The 12,936-nt window shown below is 40.4% G+C and overlaps 1 protein-coding gene across 1 annotated transcript; it reads left to right on the forward strand.

Moving 5' to 3' along the window:
• Positions 1-811: 811 nt before the first annotated feature.
• On the forward strand, positions 812-8,091 carry LOC116246452 (probable linoleate 9S-lipoxygenase 5). The gene is made up of 9 exons (XM_031618339.2): positions 812-1,497; positions 1,977-2,266; positions 3,988-4,228; positions 4,849-5,190; positions 5,291-5,376; positions 5,763-5,870; positions 6,163-6,467; positions 6,608-6,871; positions 7,089-8,091. The coding sequence occupies exons 1-9, from the start codon at positions 1,176-1,178 to the stop codon at positions 7,858-7,860; spliced, it is 2,730 nt and encodes a 909-aa protein (XP_031474199.1). The 5' UTR covers positions 812-1,175; the 3' UTR covers positions 7,861-8,091.
• Positions 8,092-12,936: the final 4,845 nt, after the last annotated feature.

The following is a 12,936-nucleotide window of genomic DNA, read 5'->3' on the forward strand; positions in this document are numbered from 1 at the left end:
TGCAACACTCAAGTCTTTTTTCGGATAGTGAGTTGTTAATATCACTCTTTCCTGTTTAAAATCACCTTCAAGTCGTGGGTACAATTGTGTTTGCTGTTGTTGTGTATAATAGACACACGGTGAGTTCCAATTTAACGGTTTATGAATATCCTATTTAAAAGGGAAGGATGAAAAAAAATCAAGAAACCGAAAGTAACTTAAAATAACAAGTAATATAACGGGAGAAAACACTATAGAAAAAATCACTTTTTTATACATATTAAAAATGGAAAAGTAAGGGTTTCATCGAATGGCATTTTTTCTTAATTTAAGCTAATTTAAGCCAAGAAAGGAAATATGAGTAGCCGGAATAGTCTCAAACTGACATAGGGGGTAAATATTGATAAAAATACTCCTAATAAAATAAAACATTAAGGTTTTTAGAAAAATAAAAAATTGTAAATTAAAAGCTCAAAAGGTACACTTCCTTATTAAAAATATCTAAAATATCCTAATCTTTTTTTTGTTGAGGTGTATATTTGTTGCGTGCATACCCCTATGCACGCAAATCCATCTTGGAATAATCTTCGAGCAACGAAATGGTTCTCCAGCAACACCGTCAGATAAACTCATCTAAGTGGAAGCCAAATTCCAAAGGGAGGAACTTCGGCCGTAGTACCACCTTGACCACTGAACTCGGAGAAAGAGAGATCGGAGAGAGAGAGAGAGAGAGAGAGAGAGAGAGAGAGAGAGAGAGAGAGAGAGGGCTATTACCTTGACCAATTAAAATCTGAACTCTGAAAAAAGAGGGAGAGCAGTACCACCTTCACCATCTAAGGCCTGGATTTTTAGAAAGTGAGCGAGAGACAGAGAGAGATCCTTTTCCCAAGAAGGAGTTGAAGTCTTCTTCTCTTGTGGTGACGACGTGGCAGATCAAGGGAAGCAATCTCTGAGAGACAGACGGCTACTACCTTGACCAATTAAAGTCTGAACTCTGAAAAAAGAGAGGGAGAGCAGTACCACCTTGACCGTCTAAGGCCTGGATTTTCAGAAAGTGAGCGAGAGAGAGAGAGGGATCGTTTCCCCAAGAAGGAGTTGAAGTCTTCTTCTCTTGTGGTGATGACGCGGCAGATCAAGGGAAGCAATCTCTTATCAGCTCCCCACTGCTGTATTTAAAGGACTTCGACGGGGGGGAGATGGGGTACAGGCTACAGCAAACAGCAAGAGCAAGGCAGCATTCATCCATAGCCAACCACATAGGGACGACGCCGGAGCCGGAAAAGACGTCCTGCCTTTCGTTTCTCGGTGCCGGACTGCAGGCGTTGTGCTGCGGAGGGAACAAGAGTAAGAAGAAGGAGACGAAGATGGGGAATATCAGAGTGGAGGCAGTGGTGGTTCTGCAGATGAAGAACGTGCTCGACTTCAACGATTTCCACGCGTCGTTTCTCGACGGGTTCAAGGAACTGCTGGGCCACCGCGTCTCCCTCCAGCTCGTCAGCGCCGTCCAGACCGACCCCGGTGAGCACGTCCCTCCCTTTCTTCTCCCTTACAATGACTGCTTCTTAAAATTTAAATTTAAATTTCTACTGTTTCATAATGAAACAAATTAGAGATTTCTAACTCCGCCAATGGCTTAGAGGTGTTTGCTATGTTACCTAATTATCCATGATCGTGCCCTTTTCAATATATTACAAACCCACGTATGTCTTTTTAAAATATTAAAAATGTAGGCAGGTTTTTGAGACATACTAGAAGACATTAATACGCATCATTGATCTCATGTTTTTTTGTCTTTTTTTTTTGGGTAGTTGGTGAATCGGCACAAATGTTTCTAAATGAACGTAATAGAGGTGCATTATTATTTTTGTTGTCATAGTGGCAGCTCACGTTTTTGGCCTTCAACTGTACATTTACTCGTTGTTTGAACTAATGTCAACAATACAATGATGACTGTGGACGATAATTAATTAAGGTAACCGGTCATGACATGTTTGCAGAGACCGAAACGCGGCCGAGACTCGGAGCGCCGTCATTTTTGGAGGATTGGCCGAAGCTTCCGGCAGCAGTTGCCATCGGCGATACCACCTTCAAGGTGGAGTTTTACTTGGACGAGGAGTTTGGCACGCCCGGAGCATTCATTATCAGGAACCTTCATAAGAGCGAGTTTTATCTCAAGACGATGACGCTCCAGAATGTGCCCGGTAAAGGGAAGGTTCACTTCGCCTGCTACTCCTGGGTCTATCCTGCCGACAAATACAAGTACGACCGCGTGTTCTTCGCCAACCAGGTATGGGATTATTTGTCTTCAATACATATATCTTGGACCTGAATTTGTTTTTCAAACCTGAGTTTAAATCTGAATCCAACTGGAATTCAAACAGTTCTACACGTCCTAGCATGAGAACTTCAACACAGTGGCAGAGCCAAAAAAAAAACATTTGAATGAAAGATACTCATACCTTAGATTGCATTTTTTAAGAGGCAGTCGACATGTCAAGAAGCAAAAGATATTAGGTTTTAATATATGAATAAATAATGTATGAAGAGACTGGTGTGGGCAGTTGCCCATACACCAACTTCCATTTGCTTGTGTGACTCTTTCACCTGCTGGTACCCCAAAAGAGAACCGAAGTTTCGATCCGATCCCTCCTTATCTCTCGAATTACAAAGCCTGCTTTGCCTTTGATGTATGAAGTTAGCTTAAAATGTCACCTTCCATTGAAGACATTTCATGGATGCAAAAACTCTTAGTTCTTGTCCGGTACTAGACGATCGCGTACGTCCACTTTTTATGTTTGGCATCCCCTTTGGCACCACCTTGATCATCCTTTTTTCGTCTACACAATGATAAAGAGAGCTATCACATCGGCCCTTTTTGCTTCGACGCCAAGTATTGAGGATCAAAAGTTTCTAATAATTTATGGGGACAAGACGTAAAGGAGAGACGATCTCTCCTCTTTCTTTGTCATTGCCCCAAAAGTCTAGGGCTGCTTCAATAAAAGTATTAACCTATTATAGGTCAGCTAGTACTACTCTTCCATGCCACCAGATTAAGAAATGTCAATAGAGTCTAATTCTTTGATGCCCAAAACCGTTGTGGGTTCTTTTGAACAAGACAAGTGTGGCCACTCCGTTGGAGGCACAGACAGTTTATCAACATGTTTGGTCATGGCCGATGGAGCTAAGTAAATGAAAGAAAACGAAACCATTGAAAGAGGAGACAACTTTGGCCCGATTCCATGAGCATGTTACCATGGTTTTCGTTATCTCCCTCTTTTTTGCCTTTTGTTTCTGCTCTTTTCTGTTTAGTCATGGGCATTCTATGTCATCAATAAGTGTATCCTCCACCTTTTGAGGCAAAAATGGTAGTAGCTATTGTTTTTGTAAGGCTGCTTCCATAAGTCAGTTCATGACCAGACTATACAAAAGAAATGAACAAACATTTTCTGAGGAGGCTTCGGCTGCCAAATTTTACTGGTCTAACCAGCACAGCATAGTTAGATCAAGACTTAGATCCATAGATGCATCCATTGGACATATGGATTCTGGTTGTACCGTGTATATTACCTGGTTTCCATATTCAAATTGGGATCATAACCACGATATTGGCCTTGCATGTAGCCTACTTTTTTTATTATATCAACATCAGGATCCATCCAAAAAATCCGGTTCAGTTCTGAAAAGGGGTTGACAATAAACATGTTATGAAATGAGCAATTGCTCATAATAGATCCACAAAAAAATCTCATTTTCATATTTAATATTTCAAAAAAAAATCTCATTTACATATTGGTACCGATTAAAAGTTTAAAATTTTTATAACTAGTGGCCTTAAACCAGAAATTTTATGGCTCTGTCTTTCAGTGCAGTCAATTCATACTCGATCAGGTTCAAGTGGATCAGATCCAAAATGAGTCGCAGAACTATAGACCCATTCCAAACCTAATCAAGTTCATAGGTGTGACTGTTAAGTTTGAGTCTTCAATCTCATTGTGGTGATGAATGCAGAGCTATCTTCCAAGCGAGACACCAGCGCTATTGAAGACGTTGAGGGAGACGGAACTGATGCACCTGAGAGGAGATGGAAGGGGCAAGCTTCAGGAATGGGACCGGGTCTACGACTACGCGTTCTATAATGACCTTGGAGATCCGGACAAGGGGGAGGACAAAGCCCGACCCGTTCTTGGTGGGTCCGCGGAGTATCCCTACCCGCGGAGAGGAAGAACCGGCCGCCCGCCCACTCAGTCTGGTACGTTCCTTTCCTTGATCCTTTGGGATGTCCAGAACGGCCACGTTCAGCTTCCCGCAAAAGCTGCAGCCAGCACTACCGAGTTCATGAATTTCATTATTATGTTGCTTCCTACTTACCACTAATGTGGTCCATTTGAAATGTTGCCACTGACAAGGACATAGCCATTACAATCCATCATCATACAAGAACAAGCAAATTACTATTCCTTTAGCTTATGTGAACATTTTTTTGGTAATCTTATCTCCTGCATTTCCAAAGTTTTACAAATGCCTTGTGCGTTCTTCTATTCTAAAAAAATCTTGATTCAAAATTAAACATTTTCTCAAATGGGTGTAAGGTTTGAAACAATGGGTTTAAAAGCAGCATTCAGCATAGAGCATGTACATGTGTATAGGGTTGCACACAAGCTGAGTCGAGTTTAAGTTGGGCAGCTCAATCTTGACTCAACTTAGAAAACTCGAGCTGAGTTCCACTTGAACTCGAGTTGAACTCCACAAAATCAGCTCGAGTTCAACTTAACAATGCAACGTCGAGCTCAAAATCGACTTGCTTAATTATACGAGAAATGGTTTTCTAGAAGAATTAAGCTGTCAACATCTTTTAATGTTCTATAACAGATCCAAAAACAGAGAGCAGATTGTCAGTGTTGAGCAGCCTCGACATTTACGTACCACGAGACGAGCGATTCGGGCACCTGAAAATGTCCGACTTTCTTGCATATAATTTGAAATTCGTAGTGCAGTTCCTGGTCCCTGAATTGAAAGCCCTTTTTGACAAGACCCCAGACGAGTTCGACACGTTTCAAGATGTGCTCAATCTTTACGAAGGAGGCATCAAGCTGCCAGATTCCCCTGCTCTTAAAAAAGTTAAGGACATGATTCCATTGGAGATGATCAAGGAGCTTGTTCGCAGTGACGGGGAACAGCTCCTCAAGTTCCCCGTGCCTCAAGTGATTCAACGTAGGAAAATTAAACTCAACACGCTAAGTTTAATTTATGGATGTTCCTCCCTTTGAATTTCGTGGTTTCTCATAATTTCACTACATTGTTGGACATATAGATGACAAGAGCGCATGGAGGACAGATGAAGAGTTCGCAAGAGAGATGCTTGCCGGAGTTAATCCTGTTGTCATTCGTGGCCTTGCGGTAAATGATTTGTGTTCAATCCTAGAATAAGTGGTTAAATGGCAAAAGGTATATTTTGTGAGTGTTTCATGAATCTCACTTAAAATGTTTGCGTAGATTTGTAAAACGCTTGTTCTACTGCTCCATCAATCTACTCAATCTTTGAAATATATTCATGACAGACTCATTAGTGCTCACGCTACCAAGTAATCAGTGTCCAGTCAATAAGAATTTATGTATTACTTGTATCTTCACGCTGTTTCAATGGCATTTCTAGTATAGGATACGTGAGATCTCCTTTAGTATCTAATAAATTAATAAATATTACCAACTTTTATTGGTGTTTTCGTGGATTTGGAAACAAATTCATTTCCGTTTCGGTTTTGGTTTTGGTTTTGTTCATCCAGGAATTCCCTCCAACAAGCAAGCTTGATCCAGCAATTTATGGCCCGCAAAAGAGCACGATAACAGCAGAACACATAGAGAAGTTCCTGCAAGGCTTGACAGTTCATGAGGTATTACAGAAACTTTTTTTTTTGGTACATGTATTACAGAAACTTTAGATTCCACTTCATTAAGCTTAACTGTTCATGAACTACCTAGTCACCATATTCATCATGGCACAATAAGACCTTATGCTAATGGAACCTATGCTTAGCCTCTTGATAAGTTTTTGCTGCTATGGAGAAGAACATCTATACTTTATTATCATGCACAAGACTTCTCAACATAGTTAATCACTTCATTCTTCATGAGAAAACACAGGGACTAGGCTAACGCAGTTTCATTATGTTTTTGTTTCATTAGGCCTTGAAGAAGCACAGGCTCTTCATCCTGGATCACTATGAGGCGATCATGCCTTATGTTAACCGAATCAACACCACAGGCAACAAGATCTATGCTTCAAGGACGCTGCTCTTCCTCAAGAATGATGGCACGTTGACACCCTTGGCGATTGAGCTTTGCTTGCCAAACCAAGAAGGTCAAGACCATGGCGCAGACAGGAAGGTCTATACTCCAGCAGATGACGGGGTTCAAGGCTCTCTATGGCAACTTGCAAAAGCATATGCTGCTGTTGATGATTCTGGCTACCATCATTTGATAAGTCATTGGTAATTGACTTAGTTCGTCCTTGAATGTTTTTGCATGTTTTGATAGCTTCTCCAAACTGCCAACACGCATGCATGGCCACATGCACACATATATTTGCCTTCAAGCAAATGTCACATGAAACAACTGAAATAAAATGCAGGCTGAACACACATGCAACGATGGAGCCATTTGTGATTGCAACCAATAGGCAATTGAGTGTGATGCATCCGATCTACAAGCTGCTGCAGCCTCATTTCCGGGACACCATGAACATCAACGCGCTTGCGAGACAGATCCTCATCAATGCCGGCGGCTTTCTCGAGCAGACCGTCTTCCCCGCCAGATATGCCATGGAGATGTCTGCTGTGGTTTACAAGAGCTGGAACTTCACAGAGCAGGGCCTCCCTGCTGATCTTCTCAAAAGGTATGAATAAGAGAAATAGACAATGGGATTAGATGCATTTAGAGATTTGTTCTATATGTAACCGCAAGAGGTTACTTGATAATAAGAATAATTTGTAATTATTTTATGAATATATCTTGAAGTAAATTCATGGAAACAGTTACAAACAACTTTCCTTGCCAAATGAGTACTAAAAGAAGTGAGTATAATACTTTCTCATATTCTCTTGTTTGTGCAGAGGAATCGCCGTGCAAGATTCAAGTAGGCCTCAGGGTCTCCGCCTATTGATCGAGGACTACCCATATGCAGTGGACGGCCTGGAAATATGGTTTGCAATCCGGGACTGGGTCCATGACTACTGTTCCATCTACTACAAATCAGACCATGCCATCCAGTCCGATACAGAGCTCCAGGCATGGTGGCATGAGGTCCGATACGTTGGACATGGTGACAAAAAGCACGAACCCTGGTGGCCTAAGATGCAAAACCTACATGAGCTCGTCGAGTCATTGACCACCATCATCTGGGTCGCATCGGCTCTCCATGCTGCGGTCAACTTTGGCCAATACCCATATGACGGGTTCCTCCTGAGCCGACCAACATTGAGTCGGCGGTTCATGCCCGAGCCCGGGACGAAGGAGCATGCCGAGTTGGAAAAGGACCCTGACTCGGTCTTCTTGAAGACCATCACTGCCCAGCTGCAAACTCTGCTTGGGATCTCAGTGATTGAGGTCTTGTCTAGGCATTCGTCGGACGAGGTCTACCTTGGCCAGAACATTGACAAGGAGTGGAGCGGTGAGGAGGAGGCGATGGCCGCCTTCCGCCGGTTTGGGGACCGGCTCGTGCATATTGAGAACCAGATAATGCAGATGAATGGTGAATCGGATAAGTGGAAGAACCGGAACGGACCGGTACGCGTTCCCTACACCCTCTTATATCCAAACACATCTGATTTATCAGGGGTTGGAGGATTGACTGGAAAAGGGATCCCCAACAGTGTCTCCATTTAGAGAATGCATCCAATTCTACGCTTTTTGGAGTGTAATTTGGTTAAAGGTTATGTGTCCCCTAAAAACAAGGTTCATGGGTTCTTGAATTTATGAATGTATTATTTTGTAATAAAGGAGGGCACAGAGAAGCGAAGAATTCTGCAGAAAGTTATGCATTCTCTTGTGTTATTGATGTGTCCTCCGAATTCAAGTGGCCATTGTATTTTGGGTTTTCTTTGTCTTCAATAAATCGATCAATTCCACGATTTGTGCACCAAAACCATGTTGGGCTGTAAAATTTGCAGTCCATTACAAGGACGTGCTGGGAGAAATAGTGGTTTTAGTTTTGGGATTTGGATTTTATATATATACTATGAAATCCAACAAAAGAAAGAATTTATAACTAAATTATATATATATATATAGAACAAGGGACGGAGACACACTAAAACAATATATGTATTAGATATACATGCAACACATTTGGCTTAATTAAAGTGCTTCTTTGTGCCAGGAGTAGGGATGCCGATATATCCAATAGAATATGAAAAAAAAGTTAGTATCCGCTCCAATTTACTTTTACACAAATATTCTACATCTAATGCTCTTATATTTTGAAAATAAAATTAAAAATAAAATATGGATTATAGATTTTGACTGGATAATGGATAAATGAAGACCTGGAATCCAAAGTCCAGAAAGATTGAACACTAGATTTCATATTAAGTGGAGTATTCATTAGACAAGCCATTCAGTGTTCAAATTTGAAATAATTATAGCAAAAATGGATGGAAAATAGTTAGGTAGTGGTAGGCAAATATTTGGAAAATTGTTAGGAAACAGTTGGAATATGATCAGAAATTATCGAAAAGTAACTAAAAAATAAATAAAGAACGATTACAAAATGAGTTGAAACAAGGGACTTTCAATGATTAAAATTTAAAATGTACAAATTGAAAAATTTGTTCCACAGAGAATCGGGTATTTTGATTTGGTGTAGGTTCTATCTACTTGTTTTTATTAAAAGTATGATTTAATTTTAATAATCGTTTAATAAAAATACATAATATTTATTATTTTGATTAATATTGTCTAGAATCGTTGGTTGTGAATGTGATTGGATCTTTAGTTTATCTTGAGAAAGTTTGGTAGCTGTTCCTTATGAATCTATGATCATTTTGAAAAGGTTGATAATTTGACTTTGTGGTTATTTTTGAGAAAATGGATAACTGGGTTTCGTCTTTTTGGGCAATTTTGAAAAAAGGCTGTTTGGATTGTTGACACCATTTTCAAATAGTGGTTTGGTTGAGTATCCTAAAAAGAATTTGACCTGACTTGTTTGCTACTTGATGGTTAGATATTCTTGGATCACTTTAAAATGATTGAGATAATTCTGACGCACTGCTAACCCTTGATTTTGAATATTCTGCCTAAAAGCTTGTTTTAAAAATAAAATGATGATTTGTGAAATAGTAAGCATGAAGTTAATAAAAAGGGTATTCAATAATGCCTTGTAATTGATTTTCTGATAAGCATAGGCTGGATATCAATTTTCTTAACTAAATATAATGATTAAACATAATCTGAATTGAGGTAGATGGACAAAAATTAACTTAGGCATTTATAATAGTTGAAATCATATGTCTAGGTGTTGTACCTCTAAAAAAGGAGCACTGATATGCAAGTTGAAGCATAGTGGGGATATCATATTGAAACATTGAAAGTAGGTATCTTTGGGTGGATAAGGGGAACCGTGGATGTTTATGCTATTTCTTTGTTGGGTATTAGGATGAAATAATTCTCTTGTTTACCCAACAAAGTATATAATTACAAGGTCGAGCTGAGAATGTTTGGCAATAGTTTTGGTTTCATTTGCACAAGTTCGTTTAGTATGTTTTGATTTTTGAAGCCATAGCCCTTTCAACAATGGGATGGACTCAATCCATTCATCCCTCAAGGTTTTCTTCCCATAAGAGTTTTGGAGATAAGGGAGTAGGCCATGGTAGTTCAATTCAACCTACTTTTCTTAGGGAGGGTTATGTGGGCCAGGGAGAAAACCCAAATGGATATGCAGAGTGGTGGATATGGAAGGTCATCACCAGGGAGGGAAAGTTGTGTGCATCGTGCACAATATGCAGTAAAGTAGGGAAGGACATTTTAGTAATGTGTTAAAGAGAAATCTCTTCTATAGTCTTTTTACTTTACTGTATGGTGCATATAACCAGGTTCGATTACCAGGAGGGCATAGCGATGCGATTCTGGGCGAGAGAGACATCCAATATTGAGAATGAAGATGCAAGCAACCTTCTTCCCTTAGATGTGCAGGTGGTGAACAAGAGGGCCTGAATTTACTTACCAGAGGAACGTTACAAACCTATGGCTTCACTGTTTTGGTATGCAGCAAATCGACCATTTTATGGGTCTAACCTACCAGGTGCGTATTGACTATTCGTTCACTTTTTTAATTGAGTTACTTAAGGTAGCGAAAGTTTGGCACCACTAGGATCAAATCTCTGATCAAATACCAACATGATCGGGTCTGTAGGAGCTTTTGAAGCTCCAACGCTGAACAAAAGTGTCGCTACTATCATCTACACAAAGCAAAATCGTCGACTCATATGATCAATGGGATACAAAATTGTTGCCGCTACCACCGACACGGTAATATTCATCGAGCTGAATCAGCAACCAGACCTTCGCCGACGCCATTTGAGACATGTTTTTCACATCGGAGCCACTGATTTTCGATGCAAAAGCAGGCTCAGTGTTAGGTTCACTTCTTTCCAAAGAGAAATCCTCACGTGGATTTTGCAAGGATCGAGACTATAGCTCCCGCTGGCAAACTTCAAGATTTGTTTGGATGCAGTAAAGTATTTGTTTTTTTTATCTTTTTTTTAGAGCCGCCCTAACTCATTTTGATCTTCCTACTCCGTATCTTCTAACCAACAAAAAGGAAAGAATAATTGATAGAAAGATTCCTCTTACAACTATTTAACTGGAGTAGCTTAGGTAACATGAGCCAAATATAATTTTTCAAAACTTTTATGTAGGATAAATGTATTTTTTAAATTTACGTGAATTTTTTTTTTTTTTAATTGAGGGAGGTAGGCCAGATCTCTCCCGTTGGATCCGCCCCTGTCCACAGGGCTCAATTTGGATGACAGGCCCTCTACCTAGCCACATCAGTCTAAGCTCAACATCAAAAGGTAGAAGGAGAAAATATATTTCATATCAAATATGTTTTCAAGTTCAATAAAAAATATGTAATATATTTCCTACTTTTTCTTCGGCCGGCCATCCGACTTTTAGGAAGTCTTTTTATTTGTTTTTTTCATAGATTCAATAATGATGTGCTTCGTATCATGTCTAGATTCAAAATATGGTGAGAATTTAACATATTGTCTGGTGTAAATATGATGTACTTTAACTACACACACAGACAAAGAGATGTGAACATTGCGCTAAGAAATATAAGGATTATAAGCACCAATATAGGCCGCCTTGGGGATTGAATTTGAAATGTGGCTGCCCATATGAAGTGCTAGGGTTGCAGTTAGAGAGCTATAATCCTCGTGAAAAGAAATTGGGTCGTGTTTGATTTCAGATCAACGGTGATGTAAGATCACCACAGATTTTAGATCACGGTTTTGAGGTCTGATTCAACACGTCCATTGGATCTCAAATCTACGTCTCGTGAATTTGAGATCCAACTTCGAGATTTCAGCTATTGTGGATTTTTTATCCTCTCGGGTAAGCCTTGGGCACCAGGTTGGGCCGCCGCCAGGTACTCAGTACCTAGCCCGACTCAAGCCCGAGCCCGGGCCCTGAAATAGTGACTATTGGGCTTATTTTAACGGGCCCGGCCCGGCCCGATAATTAACGGGCCCAGCTCGGGCCTGCGACTGTGATCGTCGGGGGCCCGATAAGCCTCAAAAAAAATTTAAAAATATATTTTATGAGAATTATCAACATTTGTCCGGTCGCAACACTTGGAAAATTATCAAAATTCACCAACAACTTCGATTACTCTGAAAATTGGACAGGAGCTAGATGTCGGGGTAAGGATTGGATGCCCTTCGTTTGAGCTCTAGATCAGCACCAAGGAGGAATCGCGTGCAGATTTCTGCTCCATTGCGTCTGACTGTTTTTCTGCTCCATTGCGTCTGACTGTTTTTCTTGAAGACTGTTCTTCAGGTTCCTCGACAGATTTGGTGATTTTAGCCAATATAGTAGAACAAATCACCAGATATCAATCGGAACCCAATTTATGTACAAAATTGGGGAAACGGTGCCGAGGCCGCGATTTGATCTTGAGCGCCGCCAAATTCCACCCATTTCCGTTTTGCTCCGATCAACTGGGCAGATGAACACCTATTGCACTCAAACTTCTCCAGATTGCTCGTGTGGATGTTACGAGGATAACAAGCTGGTATGATTGCTCAGATTCTGTCCACGGCGCTGACAACGATCTTTCTGAGAGAGAGAACTGTGATCGTCAGGCCGAGCCTCGGGCATAAACTGAAGCCCGAGACCCGATATTACATGGGCCTGGCCCGGCCCATTTAGAAATGGGCCGGCCTCGGACTGGCCCGTTTCTAATGCCGGCTTCAATTTTTACATTTTTATCTGTGGTGTTTGTCCTTCATTTTCTTTTCTCTCCTCTCATCCTCTTTATTGTGTGCTCCTTTTCTCTTCTCTCTCTATAAAAATCTTGCCTGGCTGAACAATATTTGCGACATTTTCTTTCATCTTGGAAAAACATATTTCTTTCTGGTTGATTGTCAAGTATTCTGACATAAATCTTCCATCTATGCAGTCAGTTTTATGAAAAACACTCATATATATATATATATGAATTTTATATATTTGGTTTTGTTTCCCCTCAAGGAATGTGTCTTGAAACTTATGTCGATACAAAGTGGAAAAAAGATGCAACATACTCCAACTAGGTCCTGCTCAAGAATCTATAGGCGCGAGGAACTTTTATTTTTGTTCAAATGTATATTTGTTAGGTGCACGCACACCCTATACACCAAATCAATCTCGGAATAGTACGAGACGTTTTAAATTGGAATCGATACGGAGAAGCTTCGTCAG

This window comes from Nymphaea colorata, chromosome 1 (genome assembly GCF_008831285.2).
Source record: "Nymphaea colorata isolate Beijing-Zhang1983 chromosome 1, ASM883128v2, whole genome shotgun sequence".
NCBI lineage: Eukaryota > Viridiplantae > Streptophyta > Magnoliopsida > Nymphaeales > Nymphaeaceae > Nymphaea > Nymphaea colorata.

Excerpts from the sequence above, each read along its gene's own strand:
- LOC116246452 (XM_031618339.2), top strand. The coding sequence starts at position 1,176 with ATGGGGTACAGGCTACAGCAAACAGCAAGAGCAAGGCAGCATTCATCC. Across the intron at positions 1,498-1,976 it reads CGCCGTCCAGACCGACCCCG|AGACCGAAACGCGGCCGAGA; the intron begins GTGAGCACGTCC and ends ACATGTTTGCAG. Across the intron at positions 4,229-4,848 it reads CCGCCCGCCCACTCAGTCTG|ATCCAAAAACAGAGAGCAGA; the intron begins GTACGTTCCTTT and ends GTTCTATAACAG.